The sequence below is a fragment of the Canis lupus genome, chromosome X (genome assembly GCF_048164855.1).
Source record: "Canis lupus baileyi chromosome X, mCanLup2.hap1, whole genome shotgun sequence".
Classification (NCBI taxonomy): Eukaryota; Metazoa; Chordata; class Mammalia; order Carnivora; family Canidae; genus Canis; species Canis lupus.
In genome coordinates this window covers 2,239,198-2,254,440 of record NC_132876.1, presented here as the reverse complement: position 1 = coordinate 2,254,440, position 15,243 = coordinate 2,239,198, and the positions used below count along the sequence as shown (strand labels likewise).

At 61.0% G+C, this 15,243-nt stretch overlaps 2 protein-coding genes across 4 annotated transcripts; one reads left to right on the top strand and one right to left on the bottom strand.

The window, feature by feature from the left end:
• Positions 1-1,461: 1,461 nt before the first annotated feature.
• Positions 1,462-5,829, top strand: SRPK3 (SRSF protein kinase 3). Of its 2 annotated transcripts, XM_072816944.1 has the most exons (15): positions 1,464-1,554; positions 1,641-1,771; positions 1,870-1,978; positions 2,068-2,155; positions 2,349-2,436; positions 2,845-2,951; positions 3,030-3,195; positions 3,293-3,318; positions 3,804-3,933; positions 4,027-4,266; positions 4,376-4,476; positions 4,836-4,943; positions 5,012-5,081; positions 5,162-5,254; positions 5,392-5,829. In XM_072816944.1, exons 1-15 carry the CDS (start codon positions 1,499-1,501, stop codon positions 5,574-5,576), a joined length of 1,698 nt encoding a protein of 565 aa, XP_072673045.1. In that variant the 5' UTR covers positions 1,464-1,498; the 3' UTR covers positions 5,577-5,829. The 2 variants fall into 2 exon arrangements, with proteins under 2 accessions (XP_072673044.1, XP_072673045.1); XM_072816943.1 differs by having other exon boundaries at positions 1,462-1,554; positions 5,012-5,254.
• Positions 5,830-5,863: 34 nt separating this feature from the next.
• IDH3G (isocitrate dehydrogenase (NAD(+)) 3 non-catalytic subunit gamma) lies at positions 5,864-15,237 on the bottom strand. Of its 2 annotated transcripts, XM_072816945.1 has the most exons (13): positions 15,039-15,237; positions 11,348-11,386; positions 11,058-11,069; positions 10,743-10,840; positions 10,256-10,368; positions 8,747-8,807; positions 8,514-8,646; positions 8,239-8,372; positions 7,802-7,904; positions 7,564-7,710; positions 6,494-6,588; positions 6,350-6,410; positions 5,864-6,064 (listed from the first exon to the last, which is right to left on the bottom strand). In XM_072816945.1, exons 1-13 carry the CDS (start codon positions 15,117-15,119, stop codon positions 5,963-5,965), a joined length of 1,179 nt encoding a protein of 392 aa, XP_072673046.1. In that variant the 5' UTR covers positions 15,120-15,237; the 3' UTR covers positions 5,864-5,962. The 2 variants fall into 2 exon arrangements, with proteins under 2 accessions (XP_072673046.1, XP_072673047.1); XM_072816946.1 differs by lacking the exon at positions 11,058-11,069.
• Positions 15,238-15,243: the final 6 nt, after the last annotated feature.

The window sequence follows — 15,243 nt, the reverse complement described above, 5'->3', positions numbered from 1 at the left end:
CCCTGCCTAAGGAAGAGGGGGTCACCAGGCACCCCCAGGCCTTGCTCTCCTCTCTCCCCTCGCCTCCCCTGGCCCACCAGCCCCCTTGTCTGCCTACCATGCCCTGCCAGTTCTTTCCGGGCCCAGGGACAATACGACCTAGTGTCTCCCATCCTAGGCTAACCAGCGTCACTGCCGAGCCCCCTCGGCGCCTCTCTGACTCCCCGACAGTCCCTAGCTGGCCTCCCAGCTCCACACTTGGCGCCTCCACTCCCTCCCGGGAGCAGCCAGAGTGATCCTTCTAAAGAGCACAAGTGCCCCTCAGCCTCCTCGGGAGCCTCAGGCTAGTGCCCGGGCCTCCCGGCCTCCCTCCCATCCCCACCCCACCCCACCCCACCCCCGCCTACCACTCTGGCCCAGGAGGTGTCCTCCTGTCTGTCGGGCTGTAGGCCTCACCCCAGCCAGACCCCGCACCTCCCTGGATGCTTACCCACTTACCCCTTCCTGGGGAGCCAACGCTCCCCCATCCCTTGGATGCAGTCCCAAGTCACAGGCTCCAGAGGGCTCTGCTGGACCCGACCCTGGCATCCCTCTGGTATGTCCTGAGAGTTGTGGGCTTGTCTGGTCCCTAGAGGAGGACATCCGAGGACAGGGCAAGGTGGATGGTGGGCCCAGCGAGGAAGGCGGGGATGGCTGCAGGGCCCAGAGGAGCTGGAAGGGAGAGCACACGGGGTCGGTGCTGGAGTCCTGAGCGGGTAGGCTTCCAGGCTCTGACCCGTCCGGGCACCTCCGGTGGGAGGAACCAGTTGCCCTCAGCTCAGGCCTTGACTCATTCATCCAGAATCCCCAGTGACACCACGCACCACGTTCGGGGCCAGGGGGGGGGAGCGGGGGGAGGAGGCTCCTGCTGGCCTAAAGGGTCAAGAGGCCACGTAAGGTGGAAGAGCACGGAGTGTGCACAGGGAATGGGGTCTGCGAGGGAACAGGGAGGGTCACCTCTGGGAAGGCGACCACAGGGGCCAAGCAGGAAACCGGAGAATGTTCCAAGTGTCACTGCTGTCCTAGGGCATGTGAGCTCTGTGGGGGGGCGGGGGGCGGCCTGAGGACCAGGTTGCCCACTGCCCCCCTCAGCTGGCTCCAGCTCTGCCGTGTGGGGACTCAGCAGGCCGCTGACACACCCCCACTCAGTGGGCCCCCCCCCCCCCCGCCCCGCCACAAGGCCTCAGCCTGGGCACTTCGTTAGGGCATCCTGCCGGGGCGGGGGGGTGTCCCCGTCGGCGCGAGCGTGGAGGCCAGTGGCCCCGACGGTCCCCAGCGCGGCCCGTCGCCGGTGGGGGTGGGGCGGGGGCCGCCGGTGGCCCGGCGCCTCCTCCCCGCCGCATACCTTGCCCACAGCCGAGCAGCTGGGAGGCTATTTATAAAGGCGGGTGAGCTCAGCGGCCGAGCCTATAAATGCCGGGCGGCGGCCGGCCCCACGGGAGCAGCCGCCGGGGCGCGGGAGCTGCGGGCCGCGGCCGGGATGAGCGCCAGCGCGGGCGGCGGCGGCGGCGGGGACAGCGGCGGCAGCAGCAGCAGGTAGGGCTCGGCCCGGGCTCTCGGGGGGGCCCCGCACCCCGGCACCGCGCGCTCACCGCCCGCCCGCCCGCCCGCCGCACCCGCAGCTCGCAGGCGTCCTGCGGCCCCGAGTCGTCGGGCTCCGAACTCGCCCCGGCCGCGCCGGCGCCCCGGATGCTGCAGGGGCTGCTGGGCTCCGACGACGAGGAGCAGGAGGACCCCAAGGACTACTGCAAGGGTGAGGCCCGGCGGGCGGCCCGGCGGCGGGAGGGGTGGGCCGGGCGCGGCACCCCGACCGCGGGGCCCCGCCGCCCACCGCCCGGCTCCCGTCCGCAGGCGGCTACTACCCGGTGAGGATCGGCGACCTGTTCAATGGCCGGTACCACGTGGTGCGCAAGCTGGGCTGGGGCCACTTCTCCACCGTGTGGCTCTGCTGGGACATCCAGTAAGCACCCCCGCCCCCCGGCCCCGGGCCCGCCGCGAGGCCCCCGGGCTCTGGCCCGCCGGCAGCCGACGCAGGCCTTGGGGTTGCAGGCGCAAGCGCTTCGTGGCCCTGAAAGTGGTGAAGAGCGCGGGGCACTACACGGAGACGGCCGTGGATGAGATCAAGCTCCTGAAATGTGTGAGGCGCCTCCCTCCCCGCTCCCCGCTCCCCGCTCCGGCGGGGCGGAGTTCCCGGAGTTCCCGGAGGGGCAGGCTCCAGCTGGCAGGGGCAGGCCCCGAGGCCCAGACGAGGGCCCGAGGTGCCCCGGGGGTGCCCCAGGCGGCAGCTGGCGCGGGGCACGCCGGAGCCAGTAGTGTCCCCTTCGCTCCAGGTCCGAGACAGTGACCCCAGTGACCCCAAGAGAGAGACCATCGTCCAGCTCATCGATGACTTCAGGATCTCAGGGGTTAACGGGGTCCGTATCCTTCCCAGCGTGGCAACGGCAGGGCCAGCTCCTGCCATCCCAGCCACTAGGTCCTCAGTTTCCCGATCTGCGCTTCTCCCTTCCAGGGACACTAGTCCACAGAATAGCCCCAGCGCTTTGGGGGTTTGTGTTTATACGTGGGGGGAGGGGGAGCACATGGCCAGGTTGACACTGGTTGTTCATGGGCATTGCTGAGTTACCCCAAATGGCAGCAGCTGCCTCTGTGGCCTCACCCGGGCTCTGGGACGAGCACAGAAGGTACCATTCCAACTGGCACACCTGAGAGCGACAGGGACCCTCTAATGACATCAGGAGGGTGGTGACTGTGCACCCGCAGAGCCTCGGGTGGGTGGGGCCTGCGCCCCAGCTGTGCCTGCTGGCCGCCCTTCACTCCCAGCCCCAGATGTGTGCATGGTGCTGGAAGTCCTGGGCCACCAGCTCCTCAGGTGGATCATCAAGTCCAACTACCAGGGCCTGCCCGTGCCCTGCGTCAAGAGCATCGTGCGGCAGGTGAGCGTTGTGTGCTCCACGGGACAAGTGTGACAGGCAGACGGACGGGGCTGCTCGAGCTCACCTGGCCCTCCTCAGGTGCTGCACGGCCTGGACTACCTCCACACCAAGTGCAAGATCATCCACACCGACATCAAACCCGAGAACATCCTGCTGTGTGTGGGTGACGCCTACATCAGGCGCCTGGCCACTGAGGCCACCGAGTGGCAGCAGTCAGGGGCACCGCCCCCGTCCCGCTCCACAGGTAGCAGGAGCTGGTGGGCGGGGGGGGGCCTGTGGGCCTCAGCCCCTGCCTGAGTCTCTGTTCCTCTCTCTCCCCCAACGCTCCCCTGCCCTCCCAGTCAGCACTGCCCCCCAGGAGGTCTTGGTAAGTTGGGGTGCCCCTCTCCCTGGGCTTCCTCTCCCTGCCTCCTCAGAGCTCCCTCCTTGGGTCTCTGGTCCCACCCCCCCACCTCTCCCCCCAGGATGAGGGTGACACACAGCGTGGGTCACAAACCCTAAACTGTCCTCGGGGGCTGCTGGGCTTGCCACTGCCTCAATGGAAGAACGCTGCGTCTAGGGCCAGGTGGGGCCCAGAGCATCCCCAGGGGAGCCCCCCCACCCCAGAGGCAGACCCATCAGCTCCTTTGCAAACTGCAGCTTTGGGGAGACCAGAGGGGGATGGAGACAGGAGGCAGGTGAAGGGCTGGTGCCAGGGGTGGGGGGCTGGAGTCTGGTGATGTTCGGTCACCCAAAGTAGCCCTGGGGCCCGGAGGCCTTGGCCCCTGCGAGGCATGCAGGCACCGGCAGAGGCTTGGGTTGGTCAGGGGGTGGGTGAAGGGAACCCGGGGGTGACCCTGGCTCTACTGGCAGACCGGTAAGCTGTCAAAGAACAAGAGGAAGAAGATGCGGCGCAAACGGAAGCAGCAGAAGCGGCTGCTGGAGGAGCGGCTGCGGGACTTGCAGAGGCTGGAGGCCATGGAGGCGGCGGCGCAGGCTGAGGGTGAGGGCCCCGAGGGTGAGGGCCCAAGGGCGTGCCCACCAAGCACAGCCACCAGGGCCTCTGCTCACACGCTGCCTCTGCCCATCTCCCCAGACGCCGGCTCCAGGCTAGAGGGGGGCAGCGGCTCCACCTCCTCTTCCGGCTGCCACCCTGGGGGGACCAGGGCTGGCCTCTCCCCTGCCTCCTCTTCCCCCGCTGGAGGGGGCGAGCGCAGCCTCAGCCCGGGCTCCCAGACCTCAGGCTTCTCCGGCTCCCTTTTCTCTCCTGCCTCGTGCTCCATCCTCTCAGGCTCCTCCAACCAACGGGAGACCGGGGGCCTCCTGTCACCCAGCAGTAAGTTGGGCAGGGCCTGTGGGTAGACTTGGTGGGTGGCCGGCGGGCAGGGCTGCCTGCCCCCACCCCAGGCCAGCTCAGTCTCTCCCCACTTCTCTTCCTTCTCCAGCACCGTTTGGTGCCTCAAACCTCCTGGTGAACCCCCTAGAGCCCCAAAACGCAGACAAGATCAAGATCAAGATCGCAGACCTGGGCAACGCCTGCTGGGTGGTATGAGCTGGCCTGGAGAGCAGAGCTGGGCACCCTGCTGAGGGCAGGGGCGCAGGCCCGCTCCCAAGGAGCCCGTTGGGGCCCACAGTGCCACTCGACCAGACCCCAGGGTCTGCCTCATGACTCAGACCCAGGACTGGGCCCAGACCAGCATCTGTCCCATCCAGTCAGCGGAACTGGACCCACTGCAAGGGGCGGGGAGGCCAGTCCCTCTCGGGACCTCTGGGGACCCTGAGGCTGAGCGAACCCCACTGGGCTCCTTGGGTTCATGGGCCCAGAGGCGGTGGGAGATGGTGGGGGCCAGTGGGGGCAGGCCGGCTGTGGCCCCGGCTGCTCCCCAGGGCTCCCCTTGCCTCCAGCACAAGCACTTCACCGAGGACATCCAGACTCGCCAGTACCGGGCTGTGGAAGTGCTGATCGGAGCGGAATACGGGCCCCCCGCCGACATCTGGAGCACGGCGTGCATGGTATGCCTCAGCTGGGGCTGCCCAGGGCCGGCCCACCGGCTGGCAGCCTCACCTTCTCCCCCTTCCAGGCCTTCGAGCTGGCCACCGGCGACTACCTATTCGAGCCTCACTCTGGAGAAGACTACAGTCGTGACGAGGGTAGGGGGAGGCCGGCCCTGGGCTCAGCCTCGGGGCCTCCCAGCCGCCCGGCTGCCCCCCAGCCTCCTCTCTGTCTACAGACCACATCGCCCACATTGTGGAGCTTCTGGGAGACATCCCCCCAGCCTTTGCCCTCTCAGGCCGCTACTCCCGGGAGTTCTTCAACCGGAGAGGTAGGACTGAGCAGGCTCCGTTCTCCTGGATGTCCAGGGTAGGGCAGGGCCCACAGGCTCCCAAGCAGGGGGAGTGCCGGGTCCCGGGGCCCTCCCGGCAGAGCCTCACCCAAGGCCACTGCCCCCCCACCCCCCAGGAGAGCTGCGGCACATCCACAACCTCAAGCACTGGGGCCTGTACGAGGTGCTCATGGAGAAGTACGAGTGGCCCCTGGAGCAGGCCACGCAGTTCAGCGCCTTCCTGCTGCCCATGATGGAATACATCCCCGAAAAGCGGGCCAGCGCCGCCGACTGCCTCCAGCACCCCTGGCTCAACCCCTAGGCCTCGACGGGCACTTTGTGCAGCTTGAGGCGGGCCTTGATCACCCTCATGCCCCTCCCAGTGCCTTCAGGGAAGGCGGGATGCCTCCTGCCACCCTCCTGGGTGCCAGCTTTCTCATAGCCCGTGGCAGGGCAGGAAGATGCTGGAGCCTGGCCCACCGTTTAGAATTCGTTCTGCCCCCAACCCTCACAAAGGGCCCTGAGTGGGAAGTGTGCGTATTTCTTTTCTTAATAAAGTGTGAGCTGAAACGTCAGCATCCTGGAGTGACAGGAGCGCGGCGGCCGAGAGAGGGGACAGAGGGTGGTTTATTCTCGGTCTGCCCACCCACCTGGCTGCAGTGCCGGCAGTGGGAAGGGGTAGCGGGTGGAGGCAGTCCCAGGGACCGCCTAGGCTTCCACGGCCCGGCCGTTGATGATGCGGATGTGGCGGATGATGTCCTGGATGGCTTCCGACGTAGTGCCTTGGCCTCCTATGTCGGGGGTGTGCATCTGCGGGAGACAGACAGGCTCGGGCACACACACCCGGGACCTGCCAACACCTGACCCCCACCCTGTAGGCAGCCCGAGGGCGGCCCACTATCTCCCATGGCTTGGAGGGGCAGCGGGACCAGCTCAGGTCCAGAAAGCCCTACCCTGCCTGGTTCCGCCCTCCCCTTGGGGGCAGTGGGAGGTGCCAGGTCACCACTTCCTGCCCCTCAGATGGCACACCAGCTCCAGCCCTCCTGGGGGAAGGGGCTGGGGGGAAGGCAGGGGAGGGGAGAAGCGGAGCCTCACATTTTCGTTGTCCATGGATGCCAACACGGCCTTACGGATGGAAGTGGCGTAGGAATGCAGCCTAAGGAGGGAGAGCAGCTTTCAAACCCTTGGGGCCGGGGGCTGCCAGGGGGGCTGCCAGTGGGGCATCGAGAAGTCACTTACTTGAGGTGGTCAAGCATCATGCAACTTGCCAGCAGCGTGGCTGTGGGGTTGGCGATGTTCTTATTGGCGATACTCTTGCCTGTGTTCCTTGTAGCCTAGAAGGGGTGAGACAGGGGAGGCGGTGGCGAAGGTCACAGTGTTTGGTATGTGACTGTGCTGGCACAAAGCCTCCACAACAGGCCAGCCCACAGAGACAGAGAGCAAGTCAGTGGGTGCCCTAGGCTGGGGCGGGGATGCTCGTGAATGTGGCCACAGTCCCCTCTCAGGGTGATGGAAATGCTCTGGAACTAGACAGAAGAGACGGTGGCCCAACACCATGTGTGCACTTAATACCGGAGTTGCTCATTTTAAATAGTTTCCCTCTGTTATGTCAATTTTGCCTCACTTTTTAAAAAAAGACTAAAAAATAGAAACTAATAGGTCCACTAAATGTGGTCTGTTTCTCCGTATAATGAAATGTGACTCAGCCATAAAAAAGAACAAAGCTCTGAGCTGTGCTACAGCGTGGATGGGCCTTAAAAACACTAGACTGGGGCAAAATAAAAAAACAAACTCCACTAAGGCAAAGAAACTAATCATAAAAGGCCACATGCCATAAGACTCCATTTGTAGGGGCACCTGAGTGGCTAGCGTCTGACTCTTGATTTCGGCTCAGGTCATGATCTCAGAGCCCCGTGTGGCTCAGCAGGGAGTCTGCTCCTTCGTCTCCTCTGCCCCTACTCATGTGCGCTTATGCTTCTCACTCTCTCAAATCAATCATCAATCTTAAAAAAAAACAAAATAAAAACCCACGTCCATTTGTAGGAGATGGCCAGAAGAGGCCAATGCACAGGGGCAGAAAGCAGATGAGTGGTGGCCAGGGGCGGGGGGGGGGGGTGTGGGTGACAGTGACAAATAACAAGTACGAGGCTTTCCTTTTTGGGGGGATGACGACGTCCTGGAACGAGTCAATGGTGATGGTTGCACAACTCTGAATAACCTAAAACCACTGAATCCTCACACTTCCAGTGAATTGAATGGTCTGCGAGCTATAGAGCACCCAGGGGCCAGCAGCCCTAGGCGCCACTCACCGTCTCAAACACAGCGTACACGTGGCCATAGTTGGCCCCGGCCACAAGGCCAGGGCCCCCCACCAGTCCCGCGCAGACATTGTTGACAATGTTACCGTAGAGATTAGGCATCACCATGACATCAAACTGCTGTGGCCTCGACACCAGCTACAGGAACGGAGGAGACAGACGGGAGCGTGAGCACGGGAAGCCCACGGTGCCCGAGGCAGGCGGCCATGGGGCCCGGCAGGCCAGCTACCTGCATGGTGGTGTTGTCCACGATCATATTCTCAAAGGTGATCTGCGGGTAGCGGGCTGCCACTTCCTTGCAGCACTGGAGGAAAAGCCCATCGCCCAGTTTCCTAGGAGGGGGACACAAGACACCAGCTTGGCCACTCTAACAGCCAGTTGGAGGAATGGGGTGTGCGGATGGCCACAGAAGCTGGGTTCCAACCTCCGACCAGCCCCCCGCCTGTGAGACAGGCATAATCCCGCTTGCCCTCCCCGAAGCATGCAGTGCGGTAGAGCCTCGCCTGGGAACCAGGCAAGGGGACACAGCCCTGAGTGTGGCCCCTCGGTGGGCGGCCAGGGCTCCGGGCTCCAAGTCCCTGAGAGCGGGCCCCAGGAGCGTGTTCGGTTCAGCGGTTTCCCAGGCGCCTGCAGAACGGGCAGGAGCACGGCAGCGGCGGGGCATACATGATGTTGGCCTTGTGCACAGCAGTCACTTTCTTGCGCCCGCTCTCCTGGGCCAGTTTGAAGGCATACTCAGCAATGCGCAGGGACTTGGCCTTGGTGATGATCTTCAGGCTCTCCACCACCCCAGCCACACTCTGGGACAGGGACAGGGAGAAGAGACCCTCTGGCCCAGGTTTCTCTTCGAGGCCTGGCCTTCGTTACTGTAGACCCCAGCCAGGCTTATCCCCAGCCCTGATGACCCGAGGGGAGAAGGGGACAGCCCGGGTCTCACCCACCTCGTGTTCCAGGCTGCTATACTCGCCCTCTGTGTTCTCCCGGACAATGAGGATATCGATGTCCCTGTGCCGGGTCACCACTCCTGGCAGGCTCTTGCAGTGGATGACATTGGCATAGAGGTCCAGGCTGGTGCTGGGGACACGGAGAGAAGAGGAGATGGCCAATTCCACAACTGTCTGCCAGCACGCTCCACACCTGCACTGAGCCCCAACCCTGTGCACCTGGTTCTCACCGAAGGATGTTGTTTCGGGATTTGTGGGATGGTGGCAGGTTATGGTTCGTTTCGATGTTGCCTGCAAGACAGACGAAGACAGGCTGGAGGGGGGCCCCAGGCTCAGCCATACCACCGTATTCCCCTCCCTGAACAAAGGAACGCATGCCAGAGGCAGCTCCAACCAGGAGAGAAGATGGCTTTCAACAGCAGAAATAGTTCACAGAACGCCAGAGTGTAACCTGCACCGTAAGCCCCGTGGGGGCAGAGGGTGTGCGTGTGTGCATGCGTTTGCTTCATGGATGGGTTCCGAGGACCTAGAGCAGCACCTGGCACATAGCAGGCACTTGATAAACACTCACTGACTGAATGAATGAACAAATGAATGAACAAGGGCTGGCAGTTAGCCAAGAGATCTTGCCAGACCCTGGGCAGGAAACGGCAAGATCAGGGTCTGGCTGGTTAGAAAGTGACCACTCCTGCTTACTAACAGGCTGGCTAGCCAGGCTGGCGCCAGCAATGTGACCTTGACCAGTGTCACTGTCAGGCCCTGTGTCGAGGTGCCACATGAGCCCCAGCTCAGGGGCACATGGGGGCTGCCTGGAGAAGACTATAGCTTGGCCCGGGCTGGACCCAGGGCAAAAGAGAACGGAGCAGCAGGGGGCCAGTTGCCACTGGGAAAAGGCGGTTCTCCCGAGGGTGCCGAGTAGGCTTTTCTCAGAGCCCACGGGGCCCATGGCCCCCTCCGAGTCACATCCTGCCCACGCTGCCTTCGCCCAGTGTCTTAGGCACCTTGCAGATGCCACGTCAGCTCCACCTCTTGACTGCCAGGGCCTGGGACTCTAGCCGGGTTTGGCTTTGCTCACACAGAGCAGGTGATGGGCTCTAGCTTACAAAATGAGTAATACAAAGAGTTTAAAGACATGTACCAAACCGAGGTGACCTCAGGAAGGGCTAGAATTCCCGTGTGTAACACCCACACGGTAGTGGTGGGTAGAGCCAAAGCAGCAGGCAGAGGGCTAACACTGCATCTCTGCGACATGTGGTTTGTGAAAAAGGTTCTGAGGGTCAAAGCTGACCCCAGCAGAGAGGGCCATCCCAGGAGGGAAGGGGGTGGGCAGAAGCCCTTGACTAAACAGGCCCCCACATAGTCTACAGCCACCAGGATCTCAGAACCGCAGGGTGGACAGGACCCTGGAAGCTTCTGTCCATTCTCCAAGCAGAAGGGTCTTCCCTAGCCAGAAAAACCCTGAGGTCAGAGTCGTGTGGTCCTAGGGACAAGTGTCAGCTTAAAAGTGAAAGGAATCAGGGGATCCCTGAGTGACCCATCGGTTTAGCGCCTGCCTTCAGCCCAGGGTGTGATCCTGGGGTCCCGGGATCAAGTCCCGCATCGGGCTCCCCTCGAGGAGCCTACTTCTCCCTCTGCCTGTGTCTCTGCCTCTCTGTGTGTGTGTCTCATAAATAATAATAAAAAAAGTGAAAGGAATCATGCATGGTATCACATTGTGCCCACCCCCAACCTGAACTCACCCTTCAGGGCCACGCGGTTCCGCCGGATGGCCATGATGGCGTTGCGGATATCTTCTTCATCAGCATTGGAGCTCACGTGCACCTCTTCAAAGTCCACTGGCACACACGCATGCCTGGAGCAGAAGCAGGTCAAGGGAGCTGGCCCCAGGCGAACGCCAGGCCCCCTCCCGGAAGCCTTCCCGGACCACTGGGTGCAGAGGCCTCTCCACTGCTGTTGCCCACCCTGACCTGGCTCTGGTTGAGAGGAGACTAGGCCCATCTGCACCAACTAACAGGGAGACACTCAAACTCCACAACACAGTGAGCAGGACTGCTGGCACTTTCCCCACGCCCAGGCCAGCCTGGCAGGATCACAGGCACTGGGATGAAAGGCCTGGGGTTACTGCCCCTCTTGGCACGGTTCTCAAGCCACCCCCAACCCGTGGCCCGGGATACAACCTCCCCTGGGGGTACAGGTCAAGGGGAAGTGGGCCCAGGGGCTGCTTACCTGAACACAGACTTGACATGCAACATGAGCTCTGGCCCAATGCCATCCCCTGGGATCATGGTCACTGTGTGCCGCCCACCATACTTAGCCGATGGAGGCTGGAAGGAGGGGAGGTTGAAGGTGGGACCAGGTGCCAGCTTGGGGTATCCTACCCCGCCACCCCACCCCACCCCACCCCAGACAGGGCTACTCCTGGGGGCTTCGCTGCTCAGGGGGACAGCAGCAGAAGCAGGCCCAACCCCCACCTGGACTTGGGTCAATCTGACAGCAATTAAAAGCCCCAAAACTTAAAAGGCAGATGAGAAGAATACTCACAATTGTTTGTTGCTAGAGAGAGAATAGGAAGGAAGAAGACACTAGTCAGCCAAGGTTGGAGGAACAAGGCTGTGCCCAGGGAACAGGGCCTTTTCCCTGGGGACACTGTGTAGTACAGTTCACGTGAGGAGGGGTGGGCGACCTCTGGAGACCACGCCTCCGAGGGAAGGAAACCGAGGGCCAGGGAACAGAGAGGAACAGCATGCACACACCTCCACACGCACAGATGGACGTACACGCATCAACAGCAGTCTGCGCGAATGCAAGCACACACCCTGGCGGGTACTTACCGAGACGCTCCTCCGGGGGACCTCATGGGCACCTAGAACCTGGGAAAGAGAACCCAGATGTCAGAGGTTGCTGCCGAGCCCAGAAAGTCAGTTTGGCAAAGGCCAACTGAACTCTTTGCAGGGGAGAGGGACCGTCCCCACCATCCCCAGACAGGCCCCACGTGTCATCCGCTCACCTCAACCACGCACCACCATCTGGTGAAGAGCACACAGTACGTGCCCACACAAATGGCTCCAGAGCCTCCATTTCCCAAGCACCAGCCCGTCAAAGCACCCGGGAGGCTCGCCGCAACCCTTTATGCCTCCTTGAGTTCCACAGTCAGTTAAGAAATGTGTCTCCCTCCCCCTTTTGTTGTGTGATTCTTTATCTGCCGATTATTCCTGCTCAGTGATGTGTGTTGTCTGTTAACGCGGGAAAGTTGGCACACTAAATGTGGAACGATAGGGAAATCATAACCAACCGCAAGGCCATCACAACAACCACTTTATCTTTTTTAAAATCTGTTTTCCTTATTATAAAATCAGCATACAGTCCTAACAGGAAGATCAAAAGAAAAAGAGAGCACCCAGCCCCCTGGCCGCCCAGAGACCATCACGGTTGGCACTGTGGCGAACGACCCTCCACAATCACAAGTCCAAAGCAAACACGCCACGGAAAACGTAACCATTTTTAGAAAAATCACAGACACCAAGCTTTCAGAAGGGTTTCATAAAGGATTGCAAAACTGCTTCGTAGCCTACATGCAAGATAAATGTTCCCAACCCCCTGACTCCGAAACAGCCACATTTAGCCACACCACTCCTGTCTGACAGCTTCAGAGTAAAAGCTATCTGGGCCAAAGGAGACAGGTGTTGAGAAATGATCCATCTAGAGTCCCCCACATTGTCTGGAGGCAGAAGCTTGTGTGCCAGGTCCCTCTACAGTGGGGCTACAGATCCTCACACTTTCCTCCCTGCTATGCCCCACCTGGGAACACACCCAGGTGTCCCTCAACCCAAATGGGAAGGGACAGAACCAAGGTCCCTTTTGTCCCTTGAGATGCCCTTGCCCCTTGCCTACTGGGAAAGCAGAGTGCTCCAGCCAATAGCATAATCCCCCGGCCATTCTGCAAAGAGCCATGCCCTCTTGCTAGAAGTCTAGAAAGCTCAGAGTGACCATCCCCTTGGGGTCTACCTGGCTGGTATTCACAAGCCATCCCCTTGCACAAGCTCCGGCAGCACTGGTGTGCCGGTCACCCACCCAAGCCAGAGGCCAGGAGGGCAGTGACCACTAAGACAAAAGGCTGCAGGTACCTGCTTATCCATGTGGCCCCTGGGCCTGCAGTGACAGGCACACTCGAGGCTTTCCTAGTTTTCTTTCCACCACTTGTCAGTATCTGAATTCATCTTATTTGTAGGCTCTTGATTCGACTTATAGAAGGAGGTTCCCACTGCCCTTCTTCCAGGAAGCCTTCCCTGATGTGTTAAGGCTGTGGAACTGGAGGTCCCTCTGGGCTCCCAAAGCCCTACCTACTCCCTCCCCCACCAACCACAATCTCCCTAGGCTGTCCCTATCAACTGCCTTGCTCCCTCCCCAACCCCTAAGCCCCTGAGGGCGGAAGCCATGTCTGTCCAGTTCCATACTGTCATCCCAAGACCTAGCAGAATGCCTGGTCCAGAGCTTGGACATAAGAAACATTTCCCAAATTAACAAGTACATGAGAAACTGAAGGAAAGGGTGGTGGGTTTGGGGGGGCCAGTGAGGCCTTGGTCCAAATCCACCATCCACTGCTTCTGGTAACAAACAGCTTAACCTGGCTGAACTTCCTGTCCTTACCTGAAACCTATGGAATAGAGATGCCCACTTTATGTGGTTGCTGGGAGGATGCAGCAAGCCATTTGGTTCCCAGCAGGGCACACCCGCCCCTTCACCCCACCAGTTCCTCAAGCCGGTGTTCAGCACTGGGTGGACCCCTGCAGCTCCCAGCAAGTAATTCCTCCTAGGAGTCCAACGGCACCAGGCAAGTAACTTGGCCATGGTGGTGAGCCACCATCTGCACCTAGCTCTGTATCTGGGTAACCACCCCCACCCCTACCCTCTCCCTTGGATGACATCACCACCTAAGCTAAACCTCTCCTTCACCTGGTCCCTATGCTAGATGTTTCTTCCAGGCTTTAGCCAAAGACCCAGAGAGCTCTCAAGACTGACTTCCCTATCTTGCTCTGGACAGATACAGGCACCTTCCTTCAGGGGGTTATACGAGTTCTGCCTCGCACCTACGCCGCCCTCTGAAGCCACTTGTCAAAGAAGCCCCGTTTAAAGCAGGATGGGATATATGCACAGGGCTACTGCTTGAGCATTAAGTGGGAGGGTGGGTTCTCAGTCATCCTCTGACAGTGCCACAGAAAGAAAGGAGCCCAGGGTGGTTATGTGTCCCTGCAAAAGGATTCCCACATTCCAAATCTTAGTGAGGCTTCATTCTTCAGCGTGTTCTGTTAGATCAAGTGCCAATGGTGGCTGCATGTTTTCCCACAAGACCCCAATTGGTGGGACCAAAGATCTGAGGTTCATCCCTAAAGCTTTCCATACCCAGGACGGTCTCAGGGCAAGGCACTGCCCAGCTACCCACTGCTGCCTTCCTCCATCCCCACCCCAACATGGGCACAAGCACACAAAGAGGAGATCAGGGAAGAGACAAATATCTTCACCAAGACCCCATGGGAGCCTAACTGCCAGAGCCGCCAGGGCCTCTGGAAAACCCCTCCTCAGAGGGGTTTAAGTTAAGAGAAATCAGAATTTCATAAAGCATAAGCTATCACAGGATAGCTTTCCTGAGGGGTCAGACGGCAGAAGTATAGCAGATGTGTCCACAAGGTGTGTTAGCAAAGTCACAGGATTCTGGAAGGTCAAGGTTGGCTAGTTCCTTTGAGCCGGAGGGGAAACTGGAGTTCAGAGACAGGAGGGTGGCCATACTGTGGGTCAGTGCGGGGAGCCAGGCCTGGAGGTCATACGTCTTGACCCCTAGAGCCAGTCCGGGCTCTCTGATGCTTCCGATGGCTTCTGACTCACCCAGAGTAAACTACCCTCGCTTAAGTGTGAAAAGAAAGAGGAATGAGACCTGAATAACCAAGATCCTAAACGGAGAACTGAGGAAGCAAAGCCCCCACGGCTTCCCACCTCCCCAGTCTCAGAAAATCTAGCTCACTTCCATTTCAGGCGCCTGCGGGGAGAAGGCATCTGGGGCTATAAAGATGTCCAGGGGGAGGGTGTGGTATCAGGGATACCAGGAAAGTCCGGTTCTCCAACTTCACTGGGACAAGCGACAAAGCAGTCCGTAAGAGAAAATCCCGAGGAGGAACGGGGACTGGGAACGGGATTCCTAAGACGGCAAGAGTCCCGCGGGCCGGGACACGTGACCGCCTCGGGACCAAAGATCCCGAGGCTCCCACAATGACACTAGGAGGTGACACTTGGCCCGTTGCTGCCCACTCTCCTCGCCGGTCCGGAGCTCCCCCCGCCCAAGATGCAGACCCCTGGGAAAGCAGGACGAGGGCCAACTTTACCCAAGCCCCTCACTGACAGCAGAGGCAGCCAATCAAGTGCGGCGCCTAGCCCTCTCCCCGCCCCTCGCGGGGCCCACAGCCAATCGGGCTCCAAGACGCTCTGCAAGCCTGTGGCCTGCCAGCGAGCGCCGCAGCTGTCCCTTCTCACCTCCCAAGGACGGCAGAGGAGAGCGGGTCTGAGTACCGCCTTTGGAGCGCCGCGGACGACCGCCGCCACCTTCAGCGCCATGACGGAACGTGAGAGCCGTCGCACGTCCAGACACAGAGACACCGCTCTCGCGAGAGTTCGGCAGGGTGCGAAGTGCCGGAAGCGAGCACGGACCCGGCAGTGCGCACGCGCACGGCCGCGCCGG